Source organism: Calypte anna, chromosome 1, assembly GCF_003957555.1.
Source record: "Calypte anna isolate BGI_N300 chromosome 1, bCalAnn1_v1.p, whole genome shotgun sequence".
Taxonomy (NCBI): domain Eukaryota; kingdom Metazoa; phylum Chordata; class Aves; order Apodiformes; family Trochilidae; genus Calypte; species Calypte anna.
The window spans coordinates 168,877,665-168,892,978 of record NC_044244.1 but is presented as its reverse complement, the minus strand read 5'-3'; the positions used below and the strand labels follow the sequence as shown (position 1 = coordinate 168,892,978).

General features: G+C 39.9%; 2 protein-coding genes across 2 annotated transcripts in view; one reads left to right on the top strand and one right to left on the bottom strand.

The window, feature by feature from the left end:
• Positions 1 to 15,314, bottom strand: part of GTF2F2 (general transcription factor IIF subunit 2) — a 95,609-nt gene that overhangs the window by 55,986 nt on the left and 24,309 nt on the right. The gene's annotated exons all lie outside the window — the stretch shown is intronic.
• KCTD4 (potassium channel tetramerization domain containing 4) lies at positions 6,597 to 8,002 on the top strand. Its single transcript, XM_008492770.2, has one exon. The coding sequence runs from the start codon at positions 6,767 to 6,769 to the stop codon at positions 7,538 to 7,540; it is 774 nt and encodes a 257-aa protein (XP_008490992.1). The 5' UTR covers positions 6,597 to 6,766; the 3' UTR covers positions 7,541 to 8,002.

Sequence of the window (15,314 nt, the reverse complement as noted above, 5' to 3'; positions counted from 1 at the left end):
AAATCTTTACATAAAGCCATGTTCACTCATTATATTTCTGGTCTTTTCTACCACTTGAACTCCATAACAATTTTTCTATTAGTTTTTATGGTACAGGTTCAAAGCTATCCAACCTATACCCATCTGAGCCATTCAGCCCAGCTGCCTGCATACCAACATGCTGCTATCAATCTCCCAGCACCTTGCACATAATTTTCAAATTATTTTTAAATTTTAAGAATCAGTAAACCAGGTAGCTCCCTCACACCAGCTACTTAGGAAATGAACCTGCCAATTAAACATGTTTATCTTTAACAAGATTTCATACCTTTGATGTCTTGCCCAATACCCTTTCACTGAAGCTGATCCAGATTTGGCTTTTAATGTTCCTGTTGCTTCATGGCACAAGGCTGTCCACAGTCTCCAAGAACACTGCCTTGTAGCTAAGCCAGTCTGCTGTCAAAGCTCATCCATTGCCCAAAAGTCAAGGTTCATGTCCCACTTTCCCTGGACCCTCTTGGGGATTTTTAACACATCCACACTCTAGCAGAATACATCTGCAAAGAAAAATGCATGCAAACCCCTGGACTCAAGACTGCTGTGGGGGAACACAGGTTTTATACCCTTTGCAGTCTAATTAGCCCTCATTCACCACATTCAAGTCTAGAGACTCAAGTCCATTTTCACTTGTTGCAGGATCAGAGCTGTTTTAAAAAGATATCCATAATGCTGCACATCTGCCTTGATATTTCCACAGTCACATCAGCCTAGAAAACAACTGATGAATAAGGCATGAAAGTGGTGATTCCTCATTAAAAATACCTAAAAAAACCTACTTCAAAATAAAGTAGATAGTACAAGATTATTTTCCCCAGTTAACAGGTCTGGAGGACTAACTAAGACCAGCAGAAAGGAAAGCAGGCATTTCCCCAAGCATCTTATATTCTCAGTTGCCTTATGTGGGGTGGCAGGTACAAGTACACTGTGACTGCAGCTCCAGACAGGCTGCTCTAACACAACCCATGGCTTCATTAGTAGCTGCCAAACGTATGCTCACCCCAACCTCCCTGCTTGGATTCCCTGGTACAATTAATAGAGGAATTTTTCAACAGCTGACTCCTTCAGTGAGATGACAGAGAGCTATGCTGGGGCTGTGCCAGTTCCAGCTTCAAATCCTGCTGACAATCACCATCAAATTAACAGAACATGGTCAAAATGCTTAAGGCAATCTTCATAAACAGGCACTGGGGAAATTTACTGGAATTGTGCAGAAGATGGTCTGATAGGGGTTGTTTGTTTGTTCGGGTTTAGGTTGGGTTGTTTTGTTGTTTCTTTTGTTTTGGGGGTTTTTTATGAGAAAGAGATGGACTGCCTTGGAGATTTTAATGTGTTAATTTTCTACTCTGACTGCACACAGCTCCAATTTTCAGTCACTGGTTCTTTTAAGACCATTGACTGCTAAGCTGAATTTGCTGTTATGAGAGCATTCTGCCCAACCAAGGACTTATGTACTCTCCACTTTTATCAAGTCTAATAAAAATAAATCATGTTTTCTCGAACCTTCCATTAGGCCTATTTTTTCAGCTACTTAATCATTCTTACTGGCCTGAAGAAATTCAGTTCATTAATTTCTCTTCTGAGCAGTGGGCCTCACAGCCAGATTTGACACCACGTGGCACAGGATCTAGAGTTCACCAGCTCCTGCTCTTTGTGAGAAGTGCCAGGAAAATAAAGCTGAAGACCTGCATGGTTTCCAGGCAGCAGGAAAAACTGGAAGAGTGAACACTAAGAATAGGTTATGGGCAAGTGTGCTTCCAGCTCCTCAGCAGGTACTATCTGGGCTGTTGCTTCCCAGCTTCCAAGCTGGAAGCCCTGGTAGTTCCCACTTGTACCACTGTATAGCTTAGAATCATAGAACCATAGAACTGGCTGGGTTGGAAGGGACCTCAGAGATCATCGAGTCCAACCCTTGATCCACTACCGCTGCAGTTACCAGCCCATGGCACTGAGTGCCACATCCAGTCTCTTTTTAAATATCTCCAGGGATGGAGAATCCACTACTTCCCTGGGCAGCCCATTCCAATGTCTGATCACCCTCTCCGTAAAGAAATTCTTTCTAATATCCAACCTAAACCTCCCATGGCACAACTTGAGACCATGTCCTCTTGTCTTGCTTCTTAAGTGATGGCACAGCAAGGAGCAGCCCCCTCTTCCAGACCAGAGGCAATTTGTGGTACCTCTTTTCCACTCCAAGGGCAGCCTCAGTGCTAGGGCCCTTCCTCTGATCACCCCTCCTCAAGAGCTTTGCAGCTAGAAAACAAGATTGCTCACTCTTCACTTGGCAGCCCCTTATTTAAGCATCCAAAGTACCTTTGCTTTACAGAACTATGACCTTGTGTTCACTTGTTGGTGATGCATCATATCCTAACCCTCTGCAAACATGCACACTGCAGCGTATACTACAGTATATTCCTAGGTGTATCAACTTTATAATTCAGCTTATTAAAATGTTATTCTAACCACCTATCCAAATGGTTCTGCATCAGCAATATATCTCATTACTGATTACATTGGCAGTCTCTGTAATCCCCAGACTTCCTGAGTAGCTATCTCCTTCTTGATCACTGACCAAAAATAGGACCAAGAGCCAAGTCACCGCAATGTTATAATGATAATTCTCTGCTTAACATTTGTGAGTTTGAAACCCAGCAAATAAGTTTTTTATAGTTAAATGAGAGGAATACAAACACAGTTTATATTCTAATTCAAGCTAACAAATGCTACATACGGCCTTAACAGAAAAAAAAAAACTATTACCTCCTTTGCTGAACAATTTGTAATAAAATAAAGGAAAAAAATAGCACACTCCATTTTACTCTCCACCCACACTGGTTAGTATTACATTACTCTCTCAATTTGTAACTGACTGAATTCCAAGTCAGATATTTTATTGTTTTTTATATGACCTCCTTTTTTGTTCTTTAATAATTGTGGCATCCACTTCACCTTTCAAATCTGGAAGAGCACTTGCTTTTTCAGCCTTGCAGAACAGCAGTGTTCAAAACTTATTAAAAATACCAACAGCAACTGTTGATAAGTTTCTTTGATAGCCCTTTAAAAACTCTTGAATGCCAATTGTCCAGACTTTCTGAAAATTGATTTGAAAATCTCCAGTTTCAGTCAGTGCACAGAGCTTGTCTTCAGTAGCTGTTAATCAACATCCTGGAGCTGTTACTGGAATAAGAATGTCTGTGCTGCTAAAATCATGAGATAGTAACTATTGAATGGTTTAATTGTCCAACAACCTGTCCAATCTTCTGTGTTATGACATTAAATGACTAGCAAATTGCCTCAACAGCCCAAACAGATTTCATTAGCAGGGCTTCCAGATGCACTTCAAAAACTCTCTACCTCTTATAGCTGAGATTTCTCCTCATATCCTTTTGTACTCCAATAAAGAAAAGTAGCTGTTTGCAGGTGATTTTCACTGACAGCAGATTCTCAGTGACACTGATGCTGTCTGAACCCTAGGCAAAGCACCAGCTTGTCTGTGGTGTGCTTCAGTTCTGAATCCTCAGCTCCACAGCATACTCAAGATTCCAGACCAGGAGTTTTCAGGACAAGAATGGAAGCTGAGGAGAAAGTGAGACTATTTGCCAAAAAGAAACAAGCAGGACAGCATGAGGGGCAGATACCTAGCATGCTCATCCTTGGATTTGTTTTGCTATGTAGCTGATGGACATCAGCACTGCATTTTCATTGGCTCCAGGACAGATTTTCTGTCTGAGAAGAAAATTAAAAACTCCACAGATTGCCTTCCTGGCACAGCCCAAAGGATGAATAACTTAGAAATGGAGTACTACTGCTACAGCCACTCTCTTATATGTGTGCAAGAGTGTGTTTAGTGTATTTTCTGCAACCAAAACAAACCCCTTGCCATTGCTGGATTCCAGCAATATTCCTCCCCTGAATGACTAATCCCAGCAAAAGGTGACACTAACAATTTGTGCAAGTGGACACCTGTAGAGTACAGGTGCACAGGGCACAGCCAGGGGCAGTTCACTGATGGCATGGCAGAGCACACAGGTTGCTTTGTCTCAATCCAAGTGGGAAGGAAGAACCAGGACACATCCCAGCTACTGTTCACTTGGCACAGAACACAAAGACTCTCAGAGCACAAGAGCTGTCTAAGCCTCCAGACTCAACAGCAAGAAAAACTTGCATGCATTTACCAACATTAACTTTCAGATGATCTTCCAGAGGATGGACAAAGAGACAGAAAAAATGAAATCCAGTTCTTCAAGTGACACCTTCAGAAAACACCGAGCTATATGAAACCACTGAAATATTCCCTGCCTCACTAGAACTACATGCACTGCAATACCATGAAGTGCACATGAAGAATGAGAGCTCTTTGGAAAAGCTGTCTTTGGCAACAGAAAGTGGAAAATTTTCAGAGATGTGCCAGCCTTCAATTTGTGCTACAGATGACTGTCAGCTGCAGCAAAGTAAAGTTACATGGGTTTGTGGTGATGAAAATTTCACAGCACCTCTACATTTTTCAAGTCTCAAAGGTTTAAATGTAAATATTCATGATCTCCACTGAGTATATTTTCTACATCAAATTGATTTTGAATATTTTATCCTACAAACCACTAAAATGCTTTTGCATGATGTTTCAAAGAATATTTACTCATTCACACAAGTGGAAAATTTCAGCCACAACTGTTAGACCGTTTAGAAGATGATGAACATGAAAAGCTGAGCAGATACTGTAACTACCATCTCTTAAAATACAGACAGTGTAGCTGGCCATGAAAAACTTCATATCCTTTACAAATCCCAGCTCTTCTTGAAAATCCCTATTTATTTGTGCCAGGACATTGCTGGTTCACTACAAAGTATTTCAATCACTGTGTAAGATGAAGACACCACAGAAATCATTCTTGTAGGGTTTAGCAATGTAGGGTTCAACAATGTGGTTTTGCATGATACAAGCACATTAACTGAATTTTCAATCACTTGACAATAAATTTGAATGGAAGCCTCTGGTGATGTTGGAAAAAAATTAAAAAAAAAATCATTCTCAAAAGCAATTGTCTCTTTCACCCTCTCAGTTGTTCACTCAGTAATTGTGAAAGGAGCTGATTTTGAAAAAGTTCAAATGTTTATAGAATTAGAAACCAGTTGAAATCTCTTCTACTGAAGTTATGGTAAACATGTCAATGGCATCAAAGAGTTAAAAGTAAAACCATGACTAATTCCTGGTAAAGCAAACCTAATGAATAATATCTGCTTAACATATCACATAAGGCAGTAGAAAAAAATTAGCATATCAGTGCTAGAGATACCCCAACAAGGAAAACAGTGAGTAAAAAAAAAAGCATTTATTTCTACTAGGTTAGTTTAATAAAATATTATAGTGATGAGTCTACACTATCAATAAACAACCCTAGAGATAGTGGTAGCAGTAAAAATAAAATCTTTAGAAATAGAACAGAAGAATTTGCAGAAGAATAACCTGACTTATCACTGCTAATGAAGAGACATCTACCTGTAAAGTGAAAAAATACATCTTGAAAAAGATGGGACCTCCTCTCCAGGTCCAGCCCAAGGTAAGCGCTGGCTCCCGCCCATGCTGGGGAATGCATTCTGCGGCTCACTCCCCAAGGGAAGCCACACAGATATGTGGAGAGCTCTCCCTTTCCTCCTTCAAGTGGCAAATGTTTAAAGGGGAAATCTTTTTTCCAAGAGGTAATGGAGAACAAGCCACAGATTCATGGCCAGAAGACAGCCATTTGATTCAAGCGTGCTCTGCCTGTGCTTGCCCCCTCCCCGTACCAAGTGTTGCTAAGCTGTAATGTTAAGTGATGCTCCAAGCTATCTGTAGGCATGCTAACCCTTTGTTCTGCTGAACAAACTGATGCCAGACAGCCTTGGTGACTTAAAGAAAATCACTGACATAAAAGCTAAGTCCCCTCTTTAAAACAGATTTTATTTATGGCACAGAGAAAGGCAAAAAGCAAAACGTAAGCAGGCTGCAGCTCTTGTGCTGGTACAGAAATTTGCACCGACTGCAAAAGGAAGCTTTCACCCCAAACTTGTAACAGGCTTCAGTATCCCTTTCAGAGTACCTTCTGTGGAAGCATCTTACCACTGCACACGTGTCCTATAAAACAGGAATACATTTGTGCACACATTCCATAGACAACACCCCCCTCTTACAGGCAGGAACACCTCTCCTTTCACTGTTGTGCTGATGAATGCATTAAGTACTGTAATCAGTACCAAAAAAAATACAATAAAATGTGAAAAGGCTCTTTTTGAAAACTTAAGTCCTTGAAACATAAATGAAGATACCTGTTTAGCCCCATAAGAACTAAACATAATTTGTCCAGCTGATAATTCAAACATTAACTTCAAGTTTTAAAAATACGGTGTCATTTAGACAAGCAGTATTTATTTCTGTGACTAATCCCCAAAACTATGCAAACTTGTAAGAGACTTAAAGAGAGAGACAAACAGTTTTATGCCCTTCTTCCCTTACACAGTTAAATGCAAATTCTCCTTTACAGTCATATTCCTGATATCTCCCTGCATACACAGCTCACACGCCACCTACTGCAAACCCGAGCTGACAGTCAGAGTAATGCTCTCAGCATTTCCATTCCAACATCGTGCCGGAGCTGAATAAAGGTGCTTCTTTTCTTTAAAAAAAAATTTAAAATCTCTTTGCAGGCTGACAAGAACAAAGCAAGATAGCTGGCTTTTTGTCCTAGCTTGGATAATGGAGAGAAAAACAAACAGAAGAGAAAAGGAATGCGATGAAAAACACAGCAACTCTGAAGGCTGTGAGCAAGACAAGGACTATAAAACATCTCTGATTACCCTGAATGTTGGTGGCTACCTATATATCACACAAAAACAGACACTAACCAAGTATCCAGATTCTTTTCTGGAAGGAATCATAAATGGAAAAATAATGTGCCCATTTGATGCAGATGGTCATTACTTCATAGACAGAGATGGACTCCTTTTCAGACACATTCTCAACTTCCTACGAAATGGAGAACTTCTTCTACCAGAAGGGTTTCGAGAAAACCAACTTTTGGCACAAGAAGCAGATTTTTTCCAGCTTAAGGTACTCTCGGATGCAGTGAAATCAAGGTGGGAGAAGGAGCAGCTAGCATCTCGAGAGACTACTTTCCTGGAAATTACTGACAGCCACGACCGTTCACAAGGACTTAGAATCTTTTGTAATGCTCCTGATTTCATTGCAAAAATAAAATCCAGGATAGTACTTGTGTCCAAAAGCAGGCTGGATGGATTTCCAGAGGAGTTTTCTGTCTCTTCAAATATTATTCAATTCAAGTACTTCATAAAGTCTGAAAATGGTACACGACTGGTACTGAAGGAGGACAACACCTTCGTCTGCACCCTGGAAACTCTTAAGTTTGAGGCTATCATGATGGCTTTAAAATGTGGATTTAGACTGCTGACCAGTCTGGATTGCTCAAAAGGGTCAATTGTTCACAGTGATGCACTTCATTTTATCAAGTAATCAAAAAGGCAAAGGAAACGAGCATGCAGCCAGCAAACCTCCTTGACCTGCAGCCTCCTGGCATTACAAATAATGTATCTAACTAGCCTTGTACCACAGAGCTCGGCTGCTGATCAATTGATGTGAGCTAATGGTATGTAAATCTCATAATGACATCCATCTCTGGCTTACTTCAGCTGAATGAAAAATTTATGCCTGAATTTAATAAAAAATTATCAGCTAAACATTGTAAATACAGATTGAATGCTTTATGCTGTTTGTAATCTGTGTTTTCTCGATGCTGTCTTTCAACCAGAGAGTCTTAGCTGGATTTTTTGTGTTCTTGTATGACTAACACACATACAATGACTGCTCTGCTGAACAGCAGTGAGAGTATTTTCATATAATAAGGAGGATTAAAATGGTTTGCTTATAACAAATTCGGAATGGATTTTAACTGGAATAAATGATTTTGAATGTTCATTACTGTTCATGCTAATCTATCTTACTGAATTTGCAAAAAAACATAATTGCAAGGGGGGTTTAAATTAACCAACTTGATTTTAAAGTGAAATGATTTCTCAGCTCACTTAAAACCGAATTTATAGCTGTGCTCCTATACTAATAACAATTGAAAGAAACATGTATAACAACAAAATAATGCTAGGGGGATCAATTTTATTATCGGGAATGAGTGATATCTCCACAGAATGTTAAATTTTCTAATTATAGATACATAGCAAATGGCTAATCACAACATCTGACAAAGTTTCACGTAACAGGTTTTCACTAATGACATCCTACAAAGCTAAGGACACTGTTTCTTCCTACTCATTTGTGCTGGTAAGGAAAGGCAATTACCAGAGCCCTTGCTTTGCACCATGGCTTACTAAAAGCAACTTGTACTATTAGTTTTCAATAGACCACCTGCTGGCATTTAAGATGCTTCAGTCTCAGTAATAGAATAAATTTTCTCTCTCTTTCTCCCCAGCTCCACTATTTATCAAATCTTTTCATTTATATTTTAAACAAATTTTTAATAGCTTCTATGGAACAACTGTAACTAATTCAACCATAAGCATTACACATCAGTTACTCTGCAAAAACAAACTGAAAAATCATCACAAAAGGCAAAAAGGTGCACGAGCTCCAAGTTTAAGCTTTGTCCATCACTGAATCTAACCATTACTCACAGCTCAAACAAGCCCAAAATTCAATTAAAATGCTACTAAAGAACGAAAAAAAGAACAAGGTAGTTTCTCAACTTCCCAAAACATCAATTTTGTATAGAAAAAAATACTAAGAGTATCAACAAAATGCAGTACAATCCATAGTATAAGTGACAGCAAAGTACAGCTAATACAACCTTTTTCTTTTGGATTTTAGAGGATGAAAATCCATCATTAGTAGTACTGGGAATTCAAATGCAACATCCACTTATCCCTCAACTCTCTTTCACTTGTAAGATCCAATGGATACTGTTAACTGACTCAAATTCCCTCAAAAAGAGGGCATCTGCATCTCCAGACCAGGCAGCAATGACTGAAATATGTTTCAATATGACATTATCAAATAGGGAAATCCAACTTCTCCAGAATACTTAATCAGAATAAACCCACTGTCCAGAAACAATTAACTTTCCTATTCAATCCCTATGTTACAGACTTACAGATTTTAAAAAGATGTGGTTCAAAGTGGAACTCTTCCAAACTGAACAATCAGATTATTCTACATTTCAGGCATCCAAGTTGAAGAACTGTTCTGGAACCCCAAAATTTCTCTGAGTTTGTCCAAATGCATTGATTATCTACAAACAAAAGTTATATAGTAAAATACAATTCTTTACATAATTCTTTTATGCTCCTAGGCCATCCCAGCTAGCACTCCATCACTGCGTGTCATCTTCCCTCCTTCACCCCCCTTAAGTTAATTTCAAGTTGATATAATAAAAAAAATAAGTATCCACTAATCTTTTGTGCACAAGAATCCATAGGAAATCTGTGGAAAGTAAGTGTGAAAACTACCCTAGAAGAAATAAAAAATCCTGCTGATATTCTAGGACAAGAACTAGAAACACCATCACACACACAATAATCCTTTGACAAGCCCTTTGTGTTAACAATGTTCTACATGAGCAATGAAAAGTGACAAGACAATCTAACAAAGCTCCCTAACTAATCTACAAGTTTTAAAGTGTGCTCTCTGTGCTGTCAAATACACAGCCTGCAGAACCACAAAGTCTGGAGGAGGCTGTTGCTCCTAGGATGTCAAATCATCCACTTAAACACTTTTGGTTATTAACCTTTGATTGAGATGTAAAATGGATGTCAGTTGAAAAGAAAAAAAGAGCAAAAATCAGTTTTAATTTCAAACCATTAGTATATGTTAACTAAAGCAGCCTGTGGTTGTTTGCCTTTTAGTTAGGCTCTTAGGATGCTCAATACCAAGAAAACAGCACTTCAGTATCAGAAAGCAGTTAAGTTTTTTGTTATGCCTGACCTCACTCATGAAAAAGCAGTAAATAATTTGATGGTTACACTTTTATTATTGAAAATACTTTTGGAATATAGGCTACACACAAGCTGGCAATCACAAAAACAACTCAAATCATCAGAAATACCTTCTGATAATAGTTTACAGCTATAGTTAAAAGATTTACTGGAAAGCTTTAATTTCTCAGGCCCTTGGTTCAGAGTACCTACTTCCCTCTTAAGCCATACAAAAAGAAAGGCTTTTTAAAGTGAAAAATGTACTAATCACTAGTCAAAATAATTTTTTTAATTATTATTATGATTGTTTCATTTAAAGCTCAATGGCTCATTCTATTAAGCACTTTTCACTGCATTTTTCTTATTTCTGTATAAATAACACTGACATCCATGGCATACAAGTCATCTCCTGTAATACTAACTTCAATCTTCTTGTCTTTTCCCATTTTCATGGGCACTCATTCAACTCGGCAAGTGTCAGGGTTTGAAATTTTTATTTGCCATCTCTGATTGAAGGCATGTCACTCAGCTGCTTGATTCATATAGCAGAAAAAGAAGGAAGACTGAGGTGACAAAATCATTCTCTTACCTGTAGACATTAAACAAATCCACAAAGACACTGCTGTATCACAGTGTCTATAATCAAGATGCTTCAAACTAGTTATACACATGAATAATTTTTCAGTCTGGGGTGGGCAAGTGCCTTGGTGTGGTATATGAACAAAATGACCATGTAAAACTTCCATACTGTGCATAATGCTTCCTTTTGACTCCTTAAATATATTCAATATAACAAATATATTTTGCATACATTCAGTCACTCAGGTGGAAGTTTGTGTTCCACCACTCTGTTCAGCCTGAAGAAGAGGAGGCTCAGGGGAGACCTCATTGCTGTCTACAACTACCTGAAAGGAGGCTGTAGCGAGGTGGGAACTGGACTCTTTTCACAGACGACCTTCAACAAGACAAGAGGACACAGTCTTAAGTTGTGCCAGGGGAGGTTTAGGTTAGATATTAGAAAGAATTTCTTCACGGAGAGGGTGATTAGGCTATGGAATGGACTGCCCGGGGAGGTGGTAGATTCTCCGTCCCTGGAGACATTTAAAAAAAGACTGGATGTGGCACTCAGTGCCATGGTCTAGCAACTGCTCCGGTGGGTCAAGGGTTGGACTAGATGATCTCTGAGGTCCCTTCCAACCCGGCTAATTCTATGATTCTATGATTCTATGATATATTAGTTATCTTTTATGTCTTTTCTTTAAGGCTCAAAATTGCATATTTCATACTACTATGACAATGAGAAAGCTGCAAAATCAAATGCTTAAGTTAAAAATACTGAAGGTTGTTCTAACAACATTACCTGGAATGTGGTGTGCATGCAAAGTCTTTATTTCTACTCATCTTTCTCTCATTAAGGGTTAGATCACAATGAACTTATTGGAACAGTCCAATGAGTAGGAACAGCAACTTCTGTAATTTCTTTGATGATTTGCAGTTGCTTGGGTAGAAGTAAAATGGAACTTCTTCCTCCTTCCCTAAGGAGGCACTTAACCTGCTCCCATGCAGGTCAGTTCTTGGGTGAGAAACAGGGCCACCAAGCAGACAACCCAGAAGGGAAAAAGGGAGGTTAAGGCAGCACTCACCTCCACACATTGAAAAAAGGATATCCCTGCCCCTATGAGTTCCCTGAAACAGTGCTAAATTGACCAAAATACCCCTTGTATTCCTTTCTCCCACACTTGTATGCCCATCTTTTTTGTTGCTGAAGCCAATGGTTCTTTTATCAGCACACTGGCATAGTTATTGCCTATTTCTTTTCTTCCTACATAGGGACAAAACGTAAAATGGCTGAACTATGTCAGACTAAGGTCTATCTAGCCCAGTGTCCCCTGGTAACTGTGAACTGTTTCCATCCTCTGATCCTTCACAACTCTAGGCAGAATCCCCATTTCTGATCCTTTGATCCTCACATCCTCCCCTTACCCTCTCTTCCCCCCACATCCTACAACTATTTTTCATTTTTCTTTCACCATACCCCTCCCTGTCACCAGGAGGGCTGTGGGACTTGGTTAGAGTTGAGCAGTAGCCTGACTCAAGAGGAGAAATCAGTAAAGACAGCAGCCAAAAAGTGGATGCCTAGGAAGGAATCTAAGAACCAGAGGGAAAAAACCACAAGTGGAACTGAATGCAAGTGACAACACCAAGCTGTGGTGTGTCTGACAGACTGGAGGGAAGGGATGCCATCCAGAGGGACCCTGACAGGCTGGAGAAGTGGGTCCATGCCAACCTCATGAAGTTCAAAAAGACCAGGTGCAAGGTCCTGCATCTGAGTTGAGGCAATCCTAAGCACAAATACAGAGAATGGATTGAGAACAGCCTTGAGAAGGACTGGAGGGTGTTGGTTGATAAGAAGCTCAATGTAAGCCAGCAGTGTGCACTTGCAACCTCAGAAAGACAACCACAGCCTGTGCTACATCAAGAGAAGCATGACCAGCAGGTTGAGGGAGGTGATTCTCCCCCTCTTCACCCTCATGAGACCCCACCTGGAGTGCTGTGTCCAGGTTGGGAACCCTCCACACAAAAGGAACACAGAGCTCTTGGAGCAAGTCCAGAGAAGGGCCACAATCAGAGGACTGGAGCACCTTTCCTATATAGACAGGCTGAGAAAGTTGGGGTTGTTCAGCCTGGAGAAGAAAAGGCTCCAGGGAGACCGTACAGCAGCCTTCCAGTATCTGAAGGGGCCTGCAGAAAAGCTGGGGAGGGGCTTCTTCCAAGACCATGTGGTGACAGGAGAAAGGGCAATGGTTTTAAACTGGAAGAGAGTAGATTTACGTTAGACATTAGAAAGAAATTCTTCACTCTGAGGGTGGTGATACTGTGGTCTTCTGTGTGCCCAGAAGAGCTGTGCATACTCCCTGCCTGGCAGTGTTCAAGGCCAGGTTGGATGGGGCTTGGAGCAACCTGGTCTGGTGAGAGGTGTCCCTGCCCATGGTGGGGGGTTTGGAACTGGATGATCTTGAAGATCCCTGCCAACCCAAACCACTCTCTGATTCTATGATCCTCCCTTGAATTATTCCCTCAGTCTCCAGCCACTTAACTGCCCAGTGACTTCTAGAGCCAGATGTGGTTTCCTGGAGCTCCCGTGGATGCTGTGAAATGCACAGGCTGTGCAACAAGGCCAAATTACACCTCAAATTCTGTACCTTCAGCACCTGCTCTTTCAGTAAGCCACGTTTCACAGCATTGTAATTGCACTATTGACATTTTAAAATACTAATTTTTTATTTTTAATTGTGTTTTTGCATTCATACCTATTACAACAAAGTAAGTGACAATTGGTCACTTCTTTTCTAGAATATTTAATATTTCTTTAGACCTTAAAAGAGGAAATAAATTACATCATTTGCAGCAACCAGTGGCATTGTTATTTTCACCTGTTACTTACAAGGATTACAAGGTTTCCATTTAACAAGATGGAAACAGCTCAAAAATTATGTTCCTCCTTCTCTCTCATTAGTATGCAAGCAGAGTAAGGGCAGGCAACAAACCTTACAATTTAGTAGTGGCAGTTCCTCTTCCACAAATTTATTTGTGTAGAAGGGTCATCTTGCCCTGATTCTGTTGACGAATGACTCAGGATTGGGGACAAATAGGACCTGTTAACTTGAGTCCGTGACAAAATAAATATTTTTTTCTTAGGCTAGAATTTTTTAATCTTTTCTGGTTAACTATTGCCTAACCTTAATTTTGTCTTCTGTCCTGCAACATGGCAGAAACTCTTAGACTGACAGGAAAGTGCTACTTAAAAAAATGAAAGTATTTTCATTTGGAGATACAAGCTTGCATCATTTACTAGGTTTAAACAAAAGCAATAGATAAGGCAAAAGAAATTTAAGATCAGAATATCAACCTTATCATTTTTAATTACTTTTAAAATAGTCATAAAATAAAATAAAAATAAAATAAAATAGTCATACTTTTAAAAGTCCCATATACTGGTATATCATAGAACATTGGCCCTGCTCTGGCAGGGGGGGTTGGACTAGATGATCTTTTGAGGTCCCTTCTAACCCCTAGGATTCTATGATTCTATGATTGTCTCAAAACCCTGCCCCTATAACATCATTCACAATAACATGTCAGAAAATGAGAAGCATGGCAAGGACTGGGGAAGGTAGGAGGGAGATGTACAGAGACACTCGAGGAAAGCAGATGAGCAAGCACTCAGAAAAAGAAAGCACAGTTGCCTTTCTGTAAGAAATTCCATAATATCCTGTAGAACAAGACAGTGATTTCTCTTCCTAACAATGTGTGTAGTAGGAGTAACACACACAGCAAAAGCAACAGTCTTCCAAAAAGCTGTTCCTATCTGTGCTGGTAACAGCTTAACAGCATTGCCATTATCATTTAACACCACATTTGTTCATTTTAAGCTTCAGAAAAGAATACTGCACTGCCACTTCAGAAACAAAACAGTTCACAAAGCTGAATAATTATAGCTGTAAACAGCAGCTACTCATTTAAAACACTATTAGGACATCCATGTTTAGCATGTTAAGGTTTCAAAACCAAGTAGTTAGAAGAGGACTGTTATAAAGCAACCATTCTGAAGGTCTATAAACTTCTGATAATGCTAAAAATTGACTACAGTATTGCCCTGTTTACTACTGGTGTGACTTTGAGGAACATAAACTTGGTTTATGGAAAGTTTATGAAACCCACCACCTTTCTGGACATTAAAGGGAGATTTTCCAGTGGTTCCAGGCCAAGCACTGTTTCACTTACCTGAAAAACTAGGTCACTACACTTCTCCAGGGTACATCTTTTTTGCCCTTGACACCACCTCATTCTAAGATTGCAACAGCAGCTTTGATCCAGGTATGGAAAACCTGGCTAGAAGATGATGGCAGGCTTTCTTGCTTATATCTGAAGGGAGATTTCACATCCTGTGTAAGGGAGTGGAACTTCAGCAGCTGCAGGAGTACACCAAGGAGATGACAATTTAGATTTAAAAGCCCAAAGCTTCTTGCTAGGGAAATGCCTCAGAAGATGCTGTTCAAGGAGCATGCTAGAGCTGTGGGTCTGATGGTCAGGGAAGCTTGCAGTACTGGACTGCTCAAAAAGCAAGGACAGGGAGGAAGAAACGTGGTGAGAGAGCCTACAACATCTGAGCATTATGAGAGGAGAAGGACCATGGGACTCTGTGTCAGTGACTGTCACTTGAGGTCCTTGGGTTTATGGAGAACACAGATGCCCACATCAGTGCAACACTTAGGTTGTACAACACAAGTAATGTGTAATTTTCC

Excerpts from the sequence above, each read along its gene's own strand:
- KCTD4 (XM_008492770.2), top strand. The coding sequence starts at position 6,767 with ATGGAGAGAAAAACAAACAGAAGAGAAAAGGAATGCGATGAAAAACAC.